Here is a 17,500-nt window from a genome sequence, read left to right on the forward strand (position 1 = left end):
CAGACGAGTGACAGCCTTCTTGTGTTCTCCTTATATCACACACACACACACACACACACACACACACACACACACACACACACACACACACACACACACACACACACACACACACACACACACACACACACACACACACACACACACACACACACACACACACACACACAAGGCATGTTCAGCTGACTGTTTGACAGATACAGAGCCAGATAAAAACACATGTCTATTTTGTACTGGCACATGCTGTACATGTGCATTGTGCTCTCCCCCCTATAGGCCTCCATATACTGTGCTCTGCAGTTGGTTATCATAAACTGGATTCATGCGATGGCTTATGTAATAGCATTGTATGCAGTAACGCTGGGAATATGGAGTCTCCTTGACATGCCGTCTTGAGAGCAGCCCCCACCTCCTCCTCTTCTTTAGAGCAGTTCAAGGAATCGCATCTGTCACGGACTCGCTAGCTTTTTTCCAGTTTCCCTGAAGATGTGCCTGTACACCTATATATATATATATCTGCTGTATTAATATAGTGGTATAGCTGTCCAATAAGTCTAATGCAATGGGAATCTATGAGGTGATTATGATGCTTCTGCCCTCTCTTCTGAGTATACATTCAAAACTTTGCCTATATGAGCAGCACAGCACGTCCAGTAAATGTCTTTTCTCCATTATGTTTTTTTTCCTGCCACCTCAGCCTCCATTCCTGCCTTCACCCCCACTTTTTTTTTTGGTTCTCTCCGTCTTGTACGGCCTTCATCCCTTGGTTAATCTCTGTTTTTTTCTCTCTCTTTATATAGCATCCACCCATGTCTTAACCTCTGCTTTTGTGTCTTTCCTGCTCTCTCCTCAAGCCTCATGGTCATGTGCCAGCCACATAGACAGTTGGCAAAAACAATTCAAATGAAATTCAAGTCATTCCTTAACCTCCGTTTCCCTCTCTTTCTCTCCTATACATATCTACATTCTTTCTTAACCTCTGTTTTCTCTCTCTTTCTCTCCTGCATATCTCCATTCCTTAACCCTCTTGTTCATGTCTTTCTTGCTCTCCTCTCTCCGCAGCCTCCATCCCGTTCTTTGCGTGCGAGCTGAAGGCGGTGAAGCCGTACAGGCGAGGGCTGTTCTGTGGAGACTCGTCCATCACGTACCCCTACGTGGAGCGCGAGGCCATCCCCGACGGACTGCTCATCGCCGGGGGAATCATCATCACCGGCCTCACGGTCAGTACAACACAGACAGACAGACAGACAGACAGCCGGGCTGACACATGGTCATTAAATATCTTCATCGTTTTTTGACCCTGCTGTGGCCTAATGGTAGGGCACTGGGTTACTATGCCGGCGGCCCGGGTACGATTCCTGTCCTGGTCATTTGTCATCAATCCTTCCCTGACCCTCTGGCTTTAGCCAGCCAGCTGGTTTTGGAACTGAGTCGAGCTTTTTCGTGCCCAATCGAAAAGCAACAAGTGTTGAGCCGTGGGGACCCGGGTTCGATTCAGGCCTGAGGTGGTTTCCTTCCCTCACCCAACCATTTCCTGTCATCTCTTCACTGTCACTATCAAATAAAGACGTATAAAAGACAACAAACCCTTGAATAATAGCCACATTCTTAACTTCTACCTCTACTGTAACAAGCAAATACCCCTCAACCATCACCATCAGCATCATCATCATCAGCATCATTATTTTCATCATCCTCTGCCTCACATCTGTGTCTCAGTATCTTGAGGTGTCCTCTGAATAAACTCTGGGTTCTGTGGGTGAACAGGGAGAGAGCAAGTCAGAAGTACAGACACATCATCTCCACCTCCTCCTCCACCTCCAGAGGCATATACAATCTCCTCCTCCTCCTCCTCCTCCTCCTCCTCCTCCTCCTCCTCCTCCTCCTCCTGCTCCTCCTCCTGCTCCTCCTTCTGCTCTCCATCTCCACTGTAATCCTCATCATCATCATCATCGCATCTGTCTTACACTGCCTTTCCCCCCTATCCTCTGGGGAAAGCTCAGGAGCTTCTGTGGAGGGACGAAGGCACTCTGCACTGTAGCCTTGATGGGATACACTGTGAATCTCATTAGAGAGGAGCTCTGTCTACATGGGCAGGTTTTCTAGGGCTACTGCCTGCTGCCTGGCTCCCTGATTATTTATGGCAAACTGATACTCCACACTCACAGATGATCGAGGAGAGAAGTATTAGCGCTGGCTATTTTCAATGTCTGACGCTCAGGGTATGCTTTTGGTTTATGACTATAAAGTCATGTGACGGCCATAAATACAGTGCCTGGGCACTGGGGCTTGTACCTAAAGGATATTTATGGGTATTTAATGCTGTACGGCCATAAATCTCATCTAAAGGTTACGCCACGCATGATCAACTAGCAGCTGGAACGAACACAGTCATCAAGATGCAGTGTTCTAGAGTGAATGCCCTGTCCAATAGATCAAAGCAGTTCCACACATTGTCATTAGTACTTAATATTTGTGACAAATCCTTACGTTTTCAAAATTCTTACTTTGAAGTATGAGAGGTTAAGTACAGTTGCATGTTCTCTGTTCCTTCTAGTACAGTATTTGACTAGTTGAGGAGGACGATTATATGGGTTATGCTGACAATGATAATGCTGCTGATGATGGGTGTTGTAGCTAGCAATGGTGATATTACCAGTAGTAGACGTAGTGCTATACTGCAGGGGTTCCCAAACTTTATCATGACAAGGCCTCCCATATAGCTGTGTATTCTAGCCAAGGCCCCCCTGACACACCCCGTGCCACACTATTTTTTCTGTGCACCCGGTTTCACAACTCGATGAAGTTGCTGCATTCCTAAACCCATTCAAGTAGGCCTACTACAGAAAACATAACACTTGTAACATTGTTATACATAAACATTGTAAAGAAGAACATTATTCCACTGGGATAGTTTAGCTTGTTTTTTGGTTTATTTTGGCTTACTTAAGTTATTCAATTTATTAAGTTATAAACTTTATTTTGGTATATTTTTCCTGCCAGCCTTCTGCGGCCCCCCTGGCATCCCCTCGCGGCCCCCCAGGGGCCCCCAGCCCCCACTTTGAAAACCACTGCTATACTGTATATCATCACTCATGTTGCAGTACCCTGCTGGACCTGCCAAATGCCCAAAGGTGTTGTTCTCCCATGGGCGTCATTTTAGGTGTGGATGGTGTGGACATGCCCATACCACTTTTGAAGTAAACCTAGCTTGCCCCCACCACTTTTTCACAAGTATAATGCAAAAATAGTTTACCTGGACAATTTCCCATATTAATATCCCCTCCTTTTCAACAAGCCAAACCTACACCTTTCTTTTCTCCCATTGAATTGGGATAAATACTGTATGTAATGTGTAATGGTCATAAGAAATAAAGCTGTAGCTAGCTACAGGTACCTATGTGATGTGAGATAAAACTTAACAACACAGGTGTAAAAAGTAAAAGTAAAACCAAACAAACACAGTTTCCTGCCAACACACAGGTCACTTATTTGAGGAACAAGTACACCTGTGTACTTGTCTTATTATCAGCGGACTCTACGCTGGTTGAGTCAAATTTGTGATGTGTTCCTGTTAGGTTTCCAGTGTTTCTCAATTGCACAGTCTATCTACCTCATTAGGTACAATGGAGTAAATAGTGTGACCTATGTACACTATGTAAGCTCCTATGCTATTGTTGTACTTACACCGTGAATTTTCACTGTGAATTTACCTTAGACACCTCTGCTTAACAAACCTGTGTTTCCCCCCCGTCTTCCTCCTCCTCATTCTTCCTCCTTCTCATTTCCCAGATTGCACTGGGGGAGTGCTACCGGGTGCGCTACCGTGGTGTCCACTCGCGAGCGTTCGTGCAGAACCGCTACGTCTCCTGCCTCTACAAGGAGCTGGGTAGCTTCCTGTTCGGCTGCTGTGTCGGCCAATCGCTGACAAACATGGCCAAGCTGAGCGTGGGCAGGCTCCGCCCAAACTTCCTGTCCGTATGCAATGTGACGTACGAGTCGCTGGGCTGTGCGCCAGGGACCTACCTCCCGCACGTCACCTGCAGGCAGCAGAACGACAAGATGGTGGAGGAGGCCAGGTCAGTACAGTACACACACAGGACAGGAGGCCATCTCTGGTTTAGAGTGTAACAAAGTCCTGCCCAGTCAAGGGCAACCTGGATTCTTTAGTCTACAATCCAGTGCAGGGTTTTCAAATGCTGGTGAAATTGTAGTGTGGCTGGTAGAAAAGACCAACTTTCTAGTAGGGGTGTAAATCACAGCCTCCATGACGATACGATTCCATATCGATATATTATTATTCGATGGGATGCGATTAGATTATTTTCGATACCACGATACGATACAATACGATTCAATTTCGACTTTTTTCCAATTACTTTTCCACTTCTATTATGTTATGGAGCTAGGGCATTGGACAGGGGCCAGCGATTCGATCATTTTCGATACTGAAGAATAACCCACGATACGATACGATGCGATTCGATTCAATCGTCAGATTATATCGTGATATATCGATACATTTTGATTATTATTTACACCCCTACTTACTAGCCACTTTGACCCATTAGTGAGAATGCGTTTGGCTAGCAAGATCAACATCTACAAGCCATTTTGGCTGGCCATGAAGAACGTTAATGTAAAGATCTGATCCAGTGCCACATATTCCAAATTATCAGGTGATTGGCTGGTTCAATGACCCTGTCAAATTTGACAGCTAAAACTGGGTCAAGTGTTATGTGGTACTGGACTGTAACTAATGAATCCAGGTTGGCCTATCACTGGTCCTGCCATATGTTGATTCTCTACTGCCGATAAGCACGTTTTGAAAATGGGCTTTATTTCCCCCCTCACATTGTAGATATATAGTCTTTGGATAAATCTGTCTGCTAAATGTTTTATAATGTCATGACTCTAGTCTGGCCTATTTATGACCAGCTTGATCCTAACTGGCATAGGTCAGATAGATGGGCTATCTTGGGACATTGCTGACATGCTTGGCAGGTACTTTTACATTCTCTGGGATGTCCAACAGCTCACCATTGACTGACCAATTCACTTTCTTTGCATTTGGTGTCACTGGAACAAACATGTATGTGACAAATAAAATCTTACAAATTGCCTGGGTATACTTCACCACTACAGAATGAACTATAGACAATCATAATGTACCTTTAATGTCACCAGTCACCAAACCAAGACCAGGAAAGAACAGTAGCTCGTCATGTGTAACCATATTCTGTGGGTAATGCACCGCTCTGTTGCAGACTCTGTCTCTGCCCCACTTCAATTGATCTTCTTGTATACCCAGCATGACAAAACAGAAAGCCACAGATAGTGTCCGAGGTGTTTAAATAATCTGCAGCTCAGATTTCATTTTATTGTGTGTGATGTGTGACTCACATGTTTGACACGAGTGTGTAGGCTATGTGTTGAACAAAGAGTGATAGGAAGTGGGTAAGGTGCCAATGAAAGCATTATCAGTGGTTTAAATGGCATGCACTTGTACACAGTGGACTGAATAGACTGAAATGCCATTTGCCATTGGACTAAATGGACTGAAATGCCATTTGCCAATCTCTATGTTTTTTTTTTTTCCCGAACAGGAAGTCTTTCTTCTCGGGCCATGCGTCCTTCGCCATGTACACCATGCTGTATCTGGCGGTAAGTATTTCAATACCCTCTACATGTACTATATCTCAGTCCTCAGTGACTTTTTTCACCCTCTTCGTTCTGCCCTCTTCTCCTCTTCTCTTCTCTTTTTCTGTTTTTATTATACTTGGCTGTACCTGACGGTGAGTGTTTCATTCCTCCCTAGATGTCTGTAGATGCCCTTCTCTCTCACACACAGAAACAAATTCAGTTAATTCAACACTAACGAACAAACCAAATACCATCTATTGGATGTTAAACCAGTTGTCCAAGTGTTGAATTAAACACTGAATGTGTTTTCTTACTATGTAGTGCTGCGTTTTGCCCTCTTCTTTTCTGCCCCGTTGTCCTCTTCTTCTTTCTGTCTCTTTTTCATTAAACTCTGCTTTACTGTACCTGCCTGGAGTATCTCAATCGTCCCTAGACATCTGAGAGTCTGCCGCTCTCAGCGTGATGTTCTGGCCTTTTGGTATCTCTTTCTGTTTCTCTTTCTCTTTATTAAAGCGTGCTTTACCTGACGGTGACTATCTCAACTGTCCCTAGATGTCTCAAGATATCCCAGCTCTCGGTCTCTCTCTGTCTCTTCTCCTCTCCTATTTCTATCTCTTTTTGTCTCTTTTATTAAACCGTGCTTTACCTGACACTGGTGGCTATCTCAATTGTCCCTAGATGTCCCAAGGTATGCCAGTCCTCACCTTCAGGGTAGTTTATGTACTCTTTCTCTCTGTCTCTTCTCCTCTTTGTATCTCTTTCTGTCCCTTTATTTATTTATTATTTTTTTGAATGGCCCTGTCGACAGGCTCATTCACTCTTTGCTGAAAACACTCAACTGCATCATAACAATATTGCTATGATATTACCGAGAGCTTTAACTAAGAGATTAAAACATAGCCATTACAATTTTGGTGACAGTATTTAAAAAAAAAAAAAAAATTTAAGTATGTTTTTGGGGCTTTTTCGCCTTTATTATGATAGGACAGTGTGAGAGGAGCAGGAGAGAGATATGGGGTAGGGCTGGGAAATGACTCGACTTGAACCGGGGTCCCCATGGGCATGCAAGCCCAAATGTGGGGGGCTTAGCGCGCTGCGCCACACCGCCCCCCCGACAGTAAGTTTTTAACATAGGCTCCGCGCTAGGGTGTTAAACCAGTGGTTCTCACCCTTTTTTGAACAAACGCCCCCTGAACCTCATCATAAGCCTCCCAAAGCCCCCTTGGCCACTTTATAAGCCTACCAATGCCCCCCTTGGTATTAAAAAATAAAATAGACCAAGCCCCACTACCCCCCCACTCCAAATGGGAACTAAGCACTGCCCCTTCTAAACGGTCTCCATCTCAATGCCCCCCGAGGTCTCTCTAACGCCCCCATTGAGAAACACTGATGTAAACTATCCTTTACCTGCTGATGGGTGACTGTCTCTCTCCGTCGTCCCTAGACGCCCTCAGCTCTTCCACTTAACGCCCTCTTGTTCTCCTTCTGTGTGTGTCTTTGTGCCTCTGAATGGTAATCACACAGCCAACGCACCACTCCCTCAGAGACGCAGCCACAGTCACACATACTCACACATATTCTCAGTTGCAGACAGCCACAGATACACATACTCACATATTCTCAGTTGCAGACACTCAGCCACAGATACTCACACATACTCTCACTCCTAGAGACAGAGACACACATTCACTCAGATACACAGATACACATTTTCTCAGCCACAGATACACAGACACATTCTCAGTAGCAGAGACACAGTCACAGATACCCACACATATTCTCACTTGCAGATACAGACATCCACATTCACTCAGATACACAGATACACCCTTTTCTCAGTCACAAGCAGATTCACACATATACACATTTCAGCTACAGATATTTACTGATATACATGTTCTCAGGCACAGATGCAGGTACATGCTTTTACACAATCACACAGACACACATGTTCTACGACACTGATACACATACTCTCAGTCACAGATATAGACAGACACAGTCACACAATCCCTTGCATTCACATCCACTATCGCAAATGCAGCACACAGACTTACTCAGCTTCTCATACACAGCACAAAACAACACACACACACACACACACACACACACACACACACACACACACACACACACACACACACACACACACACACACACACACACACACACACACACACACACACACACACACACACACACACACACACACACACACACACACAATCCCTCCCATTCACAAACAATACAAAGCGCCACACACCCTCAATTCCTCTCATGCATGCTCAAGCACCAACAGTAAACAACTAGCACAAACACACATACACACACACACACACACACACACACACACACACACACACACACACACACACACACACACACACACACACACACACACACACACACACACACACACACACACACACACACACACACATATAAACAGCAGACAACACTCACACACACCAACCAAAACATCCCAATAGAAGAAAGCTCTGAGAAAGTAGAAACTCCCAGAAGGCCCTCTGCTCCTACTGAAACGAAAAAAGGAAAAAGGGGGACAGAGAGGAGAATAGGGAAAGTTCTCTAGAGGGCAGATGAATAGATGGCGAGAGAGAAAGAGAGGGAGGGGAGCGAGAGTGGGAAAGAGAGAAATAAAGAGGGAGGGGAGGGCACGAATGAGTGAGTAGAGGGAGAGAGCGAGTGAAAGACAGAAAGGGAGAGGAATAGAGAGTGAAAGAGAGAAAGAGAGTGGAGGGGGAGTGTGAATGAGTGAGCGAGAAGAGGGAGGGAGAAAGTGAGGAGAGGGAGGGAGAGAGAGCGAGCGAGTGAAAAAGGGTTGTGGACAGAGGAGTCGTTGTTCAGCTTGGGGTAGGTGGGGGTAAGTGGGGTAGGGGGGTTGTGTAGCGAGGGGGGGGGGGTGTAGCGAGGCTTTGGCCCTCACTGAGAGATGGACAGGCCTCTTTCAGCTATTGTGTGGCAGAAGAGACGCTGAGGGAAACCGTCAGTGCGAGTGCGCTTGCTTCGCTCCCTCTCTTGCTCAGTCACTCTCTCTCTCTCTCTCTCTCTCTCTCTCTCTCTCTCTCTCTCTCTCTCTCTCTCTCTTTCTCTCTCTCTTGCTGTCTCTCTCCCTCATTCTCTCTCTCGCTCACTCACTGGCTTCTAGGCGCCGCTCATCAAAATAAGGGTGTTGCCACCTTGATAGAAGTCCGTTCTGCGTTATTCATATCCTGCCTTTGATAAATATTGGCACGTACTTCCTTATCTATCTCCGTTTGGACTGTGGTGTGCCGCACGCCTTGCCTTGCCTTGCCTCGCCTCGCCTCTGTGCGGTAATACATACATACATACCCCGCGCACCACACAAACAACAAAAAAAAGAACAGAGGAGAGAAGTGGGGCGTTGGGGCCTCAGGAAAACTTTTGAGTTCTACAGCTCGCTGCGGTAAAGGATCTGCCGCTTTGTAGTTTCCTTTGCCTAAAGGGACTGCTTGAGTGGCGATGCAAAGCGCTTCAGAAAAGAGAAATAGGGGGAGGAGGTGTTGGAAATAGGCAAGCATCAGGGATCCGAACGGCCCGTTGATTTGGTTTAAAGAAGCACAGGCTGTTTTGTTTTTTATTAGCAGCCTCTCATTCACATAAACAAAATTGACTTCCTCATATTGAAACATAACACACACACTTGTTGTTAGGTAAGGTAAGGTAACTTTATTGGTACCCAAAGGTAGATTTGTTTGCAGGTAAAAAGTAAAAGCTTACAACAACAACACACAATGCAACGACAGTGTCATAAGGCAACAGGAGAATAAACAAAACAAACAATGACAAACAGACAAACAAATGCTCTAGTATAAGTAGTAGAATAAATAAATTAGTAGATAAAAGAGGAGTTTTGTTAGCTTTTTGCTAGCTTTAGTCCAGGTGAATACAGTAAGCCGGCTTCACACCTGTATGGGGTGAAGCACCTGAAATCTGGAGGTGACAGCAAGCTTCAAAACAGATCAACTCTGCTCTACTGCTTGTATCCCTTACATAAACAAGGCTGTCACATACCTGTGCTGTATTAGGCCAAACATTTCTACCTGAAATCGATACGTGGCAGCTGGCTTAAAAATGGATAAGACATGCACTTCAGTGGTTACCAGATAAATAAACTTTCCTCGCACCTGTGTTTCGTCAAACACTTCAACCTGAAATGTACAGGTGACAGCCGGCTTCAAAACATATTACGATAGTTTCTTCTCTCATTGTTAGCTTTCAGCTCCCACATAAATAAGCCCATCTCATGCCGTATCCTGTCAAACACATGCACCTCCAAACCTCTCCAAGAGGTACTGTACGTACGTACAACAAGCTGCAATGAGATCTTTTTTTAGTCAGACCTGCAGCAACATGACTTGCGTGGCGGACTTCACTAAAAAGAGCAGCTGTTTTATGTCAGGGAGGGTGGAAGAGGCGAGACATCTGCTTTCATGCAGGTCGGGAAGGGGAGAGAAGAGAAGAGAAGGGAAGGCCAGCCGAAGGCAAGAATGCGCATCTGTCCATTTCATCTTGATGAATCGCGCTGACCCCCTCGCCCTGCTTGTGCTACTTTTACAGGTGCACACGCCTCCCCGAGTTGCTCAAACAAGTATAGTGTTTTTAGGAATGCTTGACCCCCTTTTTCACCCCTCCGTTTTCTTGGAAAAAGCAGAATCTTTCAAACGAAAGCACTTGTCATAAACACAGCCCAGAGCAGTCATTAGGGCTCGGGGTGTGCAGCTATGACGCAGTTGACAGAGCCCCCTGCACTGTGCACCCAGGGACACTTCTAGAGTATGCACGATGTAGATGGGCTCAAATCCCACTGCCTAGGGAGTACCTGTACCTATGGAGATTAGTTCAAATCCCTCTTTATCTTTGATTTTCCATCCCTCCTCAAATTCTGTCTCTCCGCTATTCTTGCCCAGCCACTTTAAAATGCCCTAAAAAGTGTTTTGCAATAGCCAAGCAAACTGGATTCATTTGAAAGCCGTGAAAGCCCATTGGAAACTCCAACTCCCATTGTCATTGTGACACAGCACTCCACAGCACACAACTGAACACTGCACATTACACACAACGAAATTGCATTCATGCCTCACCCACGCAAGGGAGCAGCCCTCAAATTTCGGCCCTAGGGAGCAGTGCGGCGGGACGGTACCATGCTCAGGGTACCTCAGTCATGGAGGAGGATGGGGCAGAGCACTGGTTGATTATTCCCCCCACCAACCTGGCGGGTCGGGAGTCGAACCCGCAACCTTTGGGCTACAAGTCTGACGCCCCAACCGCTTACCGATGACTGCCCTCATTTGTACGGTCTGGCTGTGGGCTTTTCTAATTTGATTGTTTCAGGCAGCACCTTTCCCAACAACAGCTGCTATTGCTGAAGGTGTATTCTGCCGAATATGAACAATGAATAAATCAACCTTTACTCAATCACTAACATCTGATCACTCCATATCAGCTTGCTGCCTGTGACGAAATGTCAATAAAGACACGACCTGATCTTCTGTGCAAAATGAAGTATGAGGGACTGGGTTTACCTGGCTGTTCTTCCAATCAATGGATAAAATGCAATAAATGAATTATAATACACTAATGCTTGGTGGTGGCTTTGTATTGAAACATCTGCTAATTGTAATATAATCATTTGAGTAATGTAATGTAATGACTAACTCCTTATATTCTCCTCTCCTCTCCTCTCCTCTCCTCTCCTCTCCTCTCCTCTCCTCTCCTCTCCTCTCCTCTCCTCTCCTCTGCTCTCCTCTCCTCTCCTCTCCTCTCCTCTCCTCTCCTCTCCTCTCCTCTTTCCTCCACAGTTCTACCTGCAGGCGCGGTTCTCGTGGCGTGGTGCGCGTCTGCTGCGGCCGCTGGTGCAGTTCCTGCTGGTGATGCTGGCCGTGTACACGGGCCTCAGCCGCATCTCCGACTACCGCCACCATCCCACCGACGTCATCGTCGGCTTCCTACAGGGAGCGCTCACCGCATACTGGGTGGTAAGTCAATGGTCTTATTGATTTATTTATGTAAAGTATGCATTTGTAGCCTGGCTATGGCAACTACAACTCTCTGAAAGGAGAAAAGGAGTTGAAGCACAGAAGCTGGATGCAGTTCAGGAAAAACTGTATTGAAACAGCTGAAAAGAAAGACATACAGCTCAGAATTTGATCTTAGTAATTTGCGTCGTCTACCCATTTACGACGCGCTCACGAAATGCCTCCCTCTCCTATTGGTCTAAACTGAAATCACTCACCTCCTGACTGAACGGCCCATCGAGATGTTGGAAATGCTCCAAATTGATTGGTCCCAATCTCGTTAGGATTTGAAATGCTCTTGATAGTTTGCTTCGCAAGACTACATTGTGAAGCTTAACTTTTTGTTGATCATCACAGGTACTGGTATGGGCCGGCCCAGGCCAATAAACTGTATTTAATTACTGTACGATACTGTATTAAGGCTTGAATTACTGTACTGTACTATTTTCAACCCGTTAAGACATGGCATTGTTAATTTGCTGTTACCAGAATGGCAATGACCAAGTCGTAGTGCATTGCTAAAGGCCCTATGTTATGTCATAGCAGTTTAGCACTATGGCAGTTAACTTTTCAATGACTATTACAGCGTTAAACTGGTGCTACGGCGTGCATTATGTGGATACGGCTTAGTGCAAACAGGACAGTGAAGAGAGGATAGGAAATGAGCAGGAGAGAGAGATGGGGAAAGGTTGGGAAAGGATCCATGTTGGATTCGAACTCAACAGAGACGATCATAACCATAAAAGGAATAATAAACATTATTTATCATAAAATAAATGAATAAATAATAAAATAAATCAACCTTCACGTGGGCACGTACTGGGTGTTTGGTTTTTAATGCTTTATAAAATCCCACTCAACACACACAGACCTCAGCTCACTGCACTCATGCAAACACCCGGCTAACTGCTAACTGGGTGGGCGTGAATGTATCCCCTTAAAACACACACACACACACACACACACACACACACACACACACACACGAACACACACACACACACGCACACACAAGCACACACACACACACACACTCCTTTAGACCATATGGACATGGACACGGTCATTATCATGCTGTTATTTGTTGTATTCACTTTAGCATTAACTCGTAGAAATCCCCAGTAGAAAGCTGCACCAATCACGAGTGTGTCCTTTTATGCGCGCCCGTGAGTCTGTGTCCGAGAACCATCTGGCGCCACGCTGTCTGAATGTGTTTGCGTGTGTGTGTGCATGTGCTTGTGTGTGTGTGTGTGTGTGTGTGTGGTGTCTGCGCATGTGCGTATGTAGTTGTGGGTTTATTTTGCCTGTGTTTATGCTTGCGCCATGTTTATATGAACAACTGTTCAATGTTACACCTGCCTCTGTGTTTTTTCCATGATGTGTGTGTGTGTGTGTGTGTGTGTGTGTGTGTGTGTGTGTGTGTGTGTGTGTGTGTGTGTGTGTGTGTGTGTGTGTGTGTGTGTGTGTGTGTGTGTGTGTGTGTGTGTGTGTGTGTGTGTGTGTGTGTGTTAATGTGTAGGTGTGTAATATACAGGCATCCATGCTTGAGAGATTGTTTATCTTGTTTGTGGGGTGTGTGTGTGTGTGTGTGTGTGTGTGTGTGTGTGTGTGTGTGTGTGTGTGTGTGTGTGTGTGTGTGTGTGTGTGTGTGTGTGTGTGTGTGTGTGTGTGCGTGTGTGCACGTGTGTTTTCCATGGTGTGTTCACACCTCTCTCTCTCTCTCTCTCTGGTGTCTGTCCAAGGTGCAGCCGTCCGTTATTCTGTTTATCTGTCTTTGTTTATCGGTCGCTGCGTCCTCTTGTTTGTTTGTTAGTTTCTGAGCCAGTAGCTTTTGCATGTTTACTCTCTCATCTCCTCCGTGTGGTGACCCTGCATTCTTCTTGTTTGTTTCTCTCTTCCTCTCAGCATTTGTACAATTCCTCCATGTTGCAACACTGCATGTCTGTGCTCTCTCTCTCTCTCTCTCGCTCTCTCTCTCTCTCTCTCTCTCTCTCTCTCTCTCTCTCTCTCTCTCTCTCTCTCTCTCTCTCTCTCTCTCTTTCTCTTTCTCAGTCCGTCCACATCTCCTCCATAGTGTACCCTGCGTGTGTCTGTGTGTTTTTTCCCTCTCATCTCTGCAAAGTTGAACTCCAAACTGTGCTGAACTCCAAACTGTCTTTACAAGGTCTTTGGGTGCAAGCAAACAGATTTGTACATTTCTTGTTGAATAGCCACACTCTCAAGTGTTACTCTGCGTGCTTGTCCTCTCATCTTTGACATATTGTAATAATAATAACAATAATAGTGATAATAATAATAATAATGATAATAATAATTAATAATAATAATAATAATAATAATAATAATAAGAAGAAGAAGAAGAAGAAGAAGAAGAAGAAGAAGAAGAATAATAAGAAGAAGAAGAAGAAGAAGAAGAAGAAGAAGAAGAACCTAGTTTTTCTAGTGCCTTTCATGCAACCCAAGGTCGCTTCACAAAAATGAGATGGGGCAAGGAATTGGGGAAAGCAGAGGGGAGATTTATGGCCAATTGGCCTCAGTTAAGAGCAGTGATGGGCAGTAGTGTATATTGATAGATGTGTTTATATGTTGTACTGTATGTGGATGTCTGATGATGTTTATGTGTCTATGTGTGTAAATGGTGTCTACATGTATTGTAAATGAGATATGTACAACAACGATATGACTAATGCCAAACCTGATGGAACTGACTGCCTGATGTGAAAACAAATATCCCTATGGGACAATAAAGAATCTCATCTTTTACCTGTGTAATGCAGCCAGGTGATTGGCTGGTTGAATGATCAGCTGGTTGAATTGGACAGGTAAAACAAGGTCATTTGGAAAATGTGGTCCTAGATTGTATCTAATGAATCCATTTTGCCCTGGTAAAGAGATGTGACTTGAGGTGCTATTTCAAAGTAGCCTGAGTGGGAGCTTGGCAAATGTGGAGAAGTAAACTTCTTCCACAGGGTGTAACGCTCCGTGTTTGTCCTCTGTCTCTCCCTTCCAGGCCTTCTACATCTCCTCCATGTTCAAGAGCCACCGCAGCAGCAGTGAGCTGTCGTCCCCCACCAGCGTGTCCCTGGAGAGCCCCCTGTCCAGCCAGCAGACGGTCTGCTAGCACCCACCCCCCCCCTCCACCTCCACCCACAACCACCCACCTCCAACTCCACCCAACAACCTCCAGCCAGCCAGCCAGCTATCCACACACCCCAGGCCAGCCAGCCCAGCCAGACATCCCAGCCCAGGACAAAGGGCCGTCCGAGGGAAGCTGAGCAGGGTTACACTACAGCAGTGGAGGTGGCCAGGATGGGAGGAGGAGGAGACGAGTTGAGGAGAGGAGAGGAGAGGGGAGAGGAGAGGAGAGGAGAGTGCCCTGCGGAAAGGAAGGAAGGAAGGAAGGCAGGCAGGCAGGATGCGCAGCAAGAGAGAAGATGGAGGATGGAGACTGTGAAATATGTATGGTCAGAGTGCACACCGTGAACTAACTCACCCGGGACGGGACCGGGGGCTGTGGAGAGCAGAGCTACGTCCTTCACACCGGGTGAATGAATGCCTGCAGTAAACAAGGACATATACTATATATATGAAAACAATGTGTACACGCACACACACACACACACACACACACACACACACACACACACACACACACACACACACACACACACACACACACACACACACACACACACACACACACACACACACACACACACACACACACAAAACATACTGCCTCACACATGCAGCCCAGCACACCAACTCAAACATGTGCCTACAGCAAGACAAGTAGCTGTTGAGCAAACCAACCCGTCCACCCTGTGATAAAACATTGTATTTTTTTTTTCTTTTACTGTTTTGTAATGATTACTTTATATATAAATATACACGTACCTGAATAGAAATCTATTTTCACTGAACAGACAGACGAAAAGAATTGAAAAAAAAAAACAGAAACGGAACCTGTTAATGCTGCTAATATCAGAGTCCTCGCCAGTCAGCCGGTTTGAAGCTGTTTGTTCTTCTTGCACCACGATGATTGTTTTGCCCATGGCTTCATCTGTCCCCTGCTGGGTTGCCTCTGGACACCTATACGCCCATGCAGTGGTCAAAATACACAACCTTTTTTTTTCATTGTTAATTAATTTCTTTTTTTTTCTCTGTCAGAGGCTAAACTGCAACCTGCCCAGTCTGTCACTGCAGGGTAGTCTCTGGACGCTTACACCCATGCAGTGGTCAAAATACACCTTTTTTGTGTGTTTTTTAAATTTTATTTTATATTTAATTTCTTCTTCTCTGTTAAAGGCTAAACCACAGCCTGTCAGTCTTGACACTGCTGGCTAGCCTTACACCCACGCAGTGGTCAAAATACACCATTTTCTTTTTGCTTTTTATTTTGTTGTATTTTTTTCCTTTTTTCCCCGTAAGAGTCTAAGTCTGTTGCACATGCGTGGGTAGACACGGTAGGTGGGTAGGTACCGTAGGTTAGCTAGTTAGGCCCGTAGGTCATAACAAGATGTTGATTGACTACACTAGATCGATGAGATGGGATGGCTGTAGCATTTAGCCCCTGAGATTGCAGCCGGAGGCACTGACAAAACCAGACGCTCCCTCTTGAGGTTTGGGAGATGGTTGACCCGAGGCAGGGAAAGTGGAGGGATAGAGAGAGGGGCAGGATGGATAGAGAGAGGGAGGGAGGAAGGGAGGGAGGGTGGTGTTAGACTGACCCCGTTATTTTACAATCACCCCAAACGTTTGACTGCTTGTCCTCCTCCTTACGTACTCCCATCCATCATTCTTTTCCAGACGTTCTCAGAAGTAGCCAGTGGCACTGACACAACCAGCCCAGCACACGGTCACACACCTTTTTACTTCAGTTCATACACTTCTCATTCACACGCTTTTTTATTATCCTTTTTGTTCTCTGTTGCCTTCATTTGTTTTGTTTGGACTGAATAAGGAGGAAGAGCTACTTCATTAGTTGGAGGTTGTTCGCTTCTCTGTTTTGTTCTGTTTTGTTTTGATGTTAGCGTCGTGTTGTTAACCACTCTGTGATGTGTTCTTACCGCGCCCTTGAGGCGGGAGGGCAGGCAGGCGGAGCTGTGACTGAATAGAATAGAATAGAGCCCTGAACAGAACAGGAGCCTGTTTGACCCTCCATTGACACTCGCCCTTTGACCTCTGACCTTTTGCTCTCCACACGGCTTGCAAGTCATCTCTCTACTCAAACTCAATTCCTTTCCTCTGCCCTCTGTCCTCAGTGTTGAATTGTGTAAAGTCAGTTTTACAGTGTGAAACACTGCAAGCCAGTGAAGCGTAAAAAGGCAAGTTGCCCCGCTGCCTTAAGTTGGTCAGTTAACTCAACTCGATGCTTTCTCAAATTGAGTTAACTTACAAACTTAAGGCAGCAGGGCAACATTCTTTTTTTAACGTTTAATTGGCTGCAATGTTTTAAAGTTTATGTTGGACGTCCATTTTGAGTGTCAAACTACAGACGTGATGTATCTGGAAAAGAAAGTAAGCCTTGCTCTTGTGGCACATGAGGACATCTCCCTATGATCTAGGGTTGAGAACAAGTCGTATTTTCCAGAGTTGTATGAAGTAGAAGTAGAAGTAGAAGTACTCTTACAGGTGTAATTACAGCACTAGTGGTATGACATTACATGGTTTCAACTTTGTAATACCACACTACTAGTGTTGTAATTACATCTGTAAGAGTACTTTTAGTTCTACTTGATATAATTCTGTTCTCAATTGTATTTTTAAATGTTAGAATGATGTCCAATAAAAAAAAA

The 17,500-nt window shown here is 45.3% G+C and overlaps 1 protein-coding gene across 1 annotated transcript in view; it reads left to right on the forward strand.

The window, feature by feature from the left end:
• The window catches only part of ppap2d (phosphatidic acid phosphatase type 2D), a 53,894-nt gene that overhangs the window by 35,675 nt on the left and 719 nt on the right, over positions 1-17,500 (forward strand). The window contains exons 2-6 of the mRNA XM_063220072.1: positions 1,063-1,220; positions 3,793-4,079; positions 5,607-5,664; positions 11,487-11,663; positions 14,713-17,500. The exon at positions 14,713-17,500 is cut by the window's right edge and continues 719 nt beyond it. Coding sequence (XP_063076142.1) covers positions 1,063-1,220; positions 3,793-4,079; positions 5,607-5,664; positions 11,487-11,663; positions 14,713-14,823 — 791 coding nt within the window. The 3' untranslated portion in view covers positions 14,824-17,500. The remainder of the gene's footprint in view (positions 1-1,062; positions 1,221-3,792; positions 4,080-5,606; positions 5,665-11,486; positions 11,664-14,712) is intronic.

Source organism: Engraulis encrasicolus, chromosome 2 (assembly GCF_034702125.1).
Source record: "Engraulis encrasicolus isolate BLACKSEA-1 chromosome 2, IST_EnEncr_1.0, whole genome shotgun sequence".
NCBI lineage: Eukaryota > Metazoa > Chordata > Actinopteri > Clupeiformes > Engraulidae > Engraulis > Engraulis encrasicolus.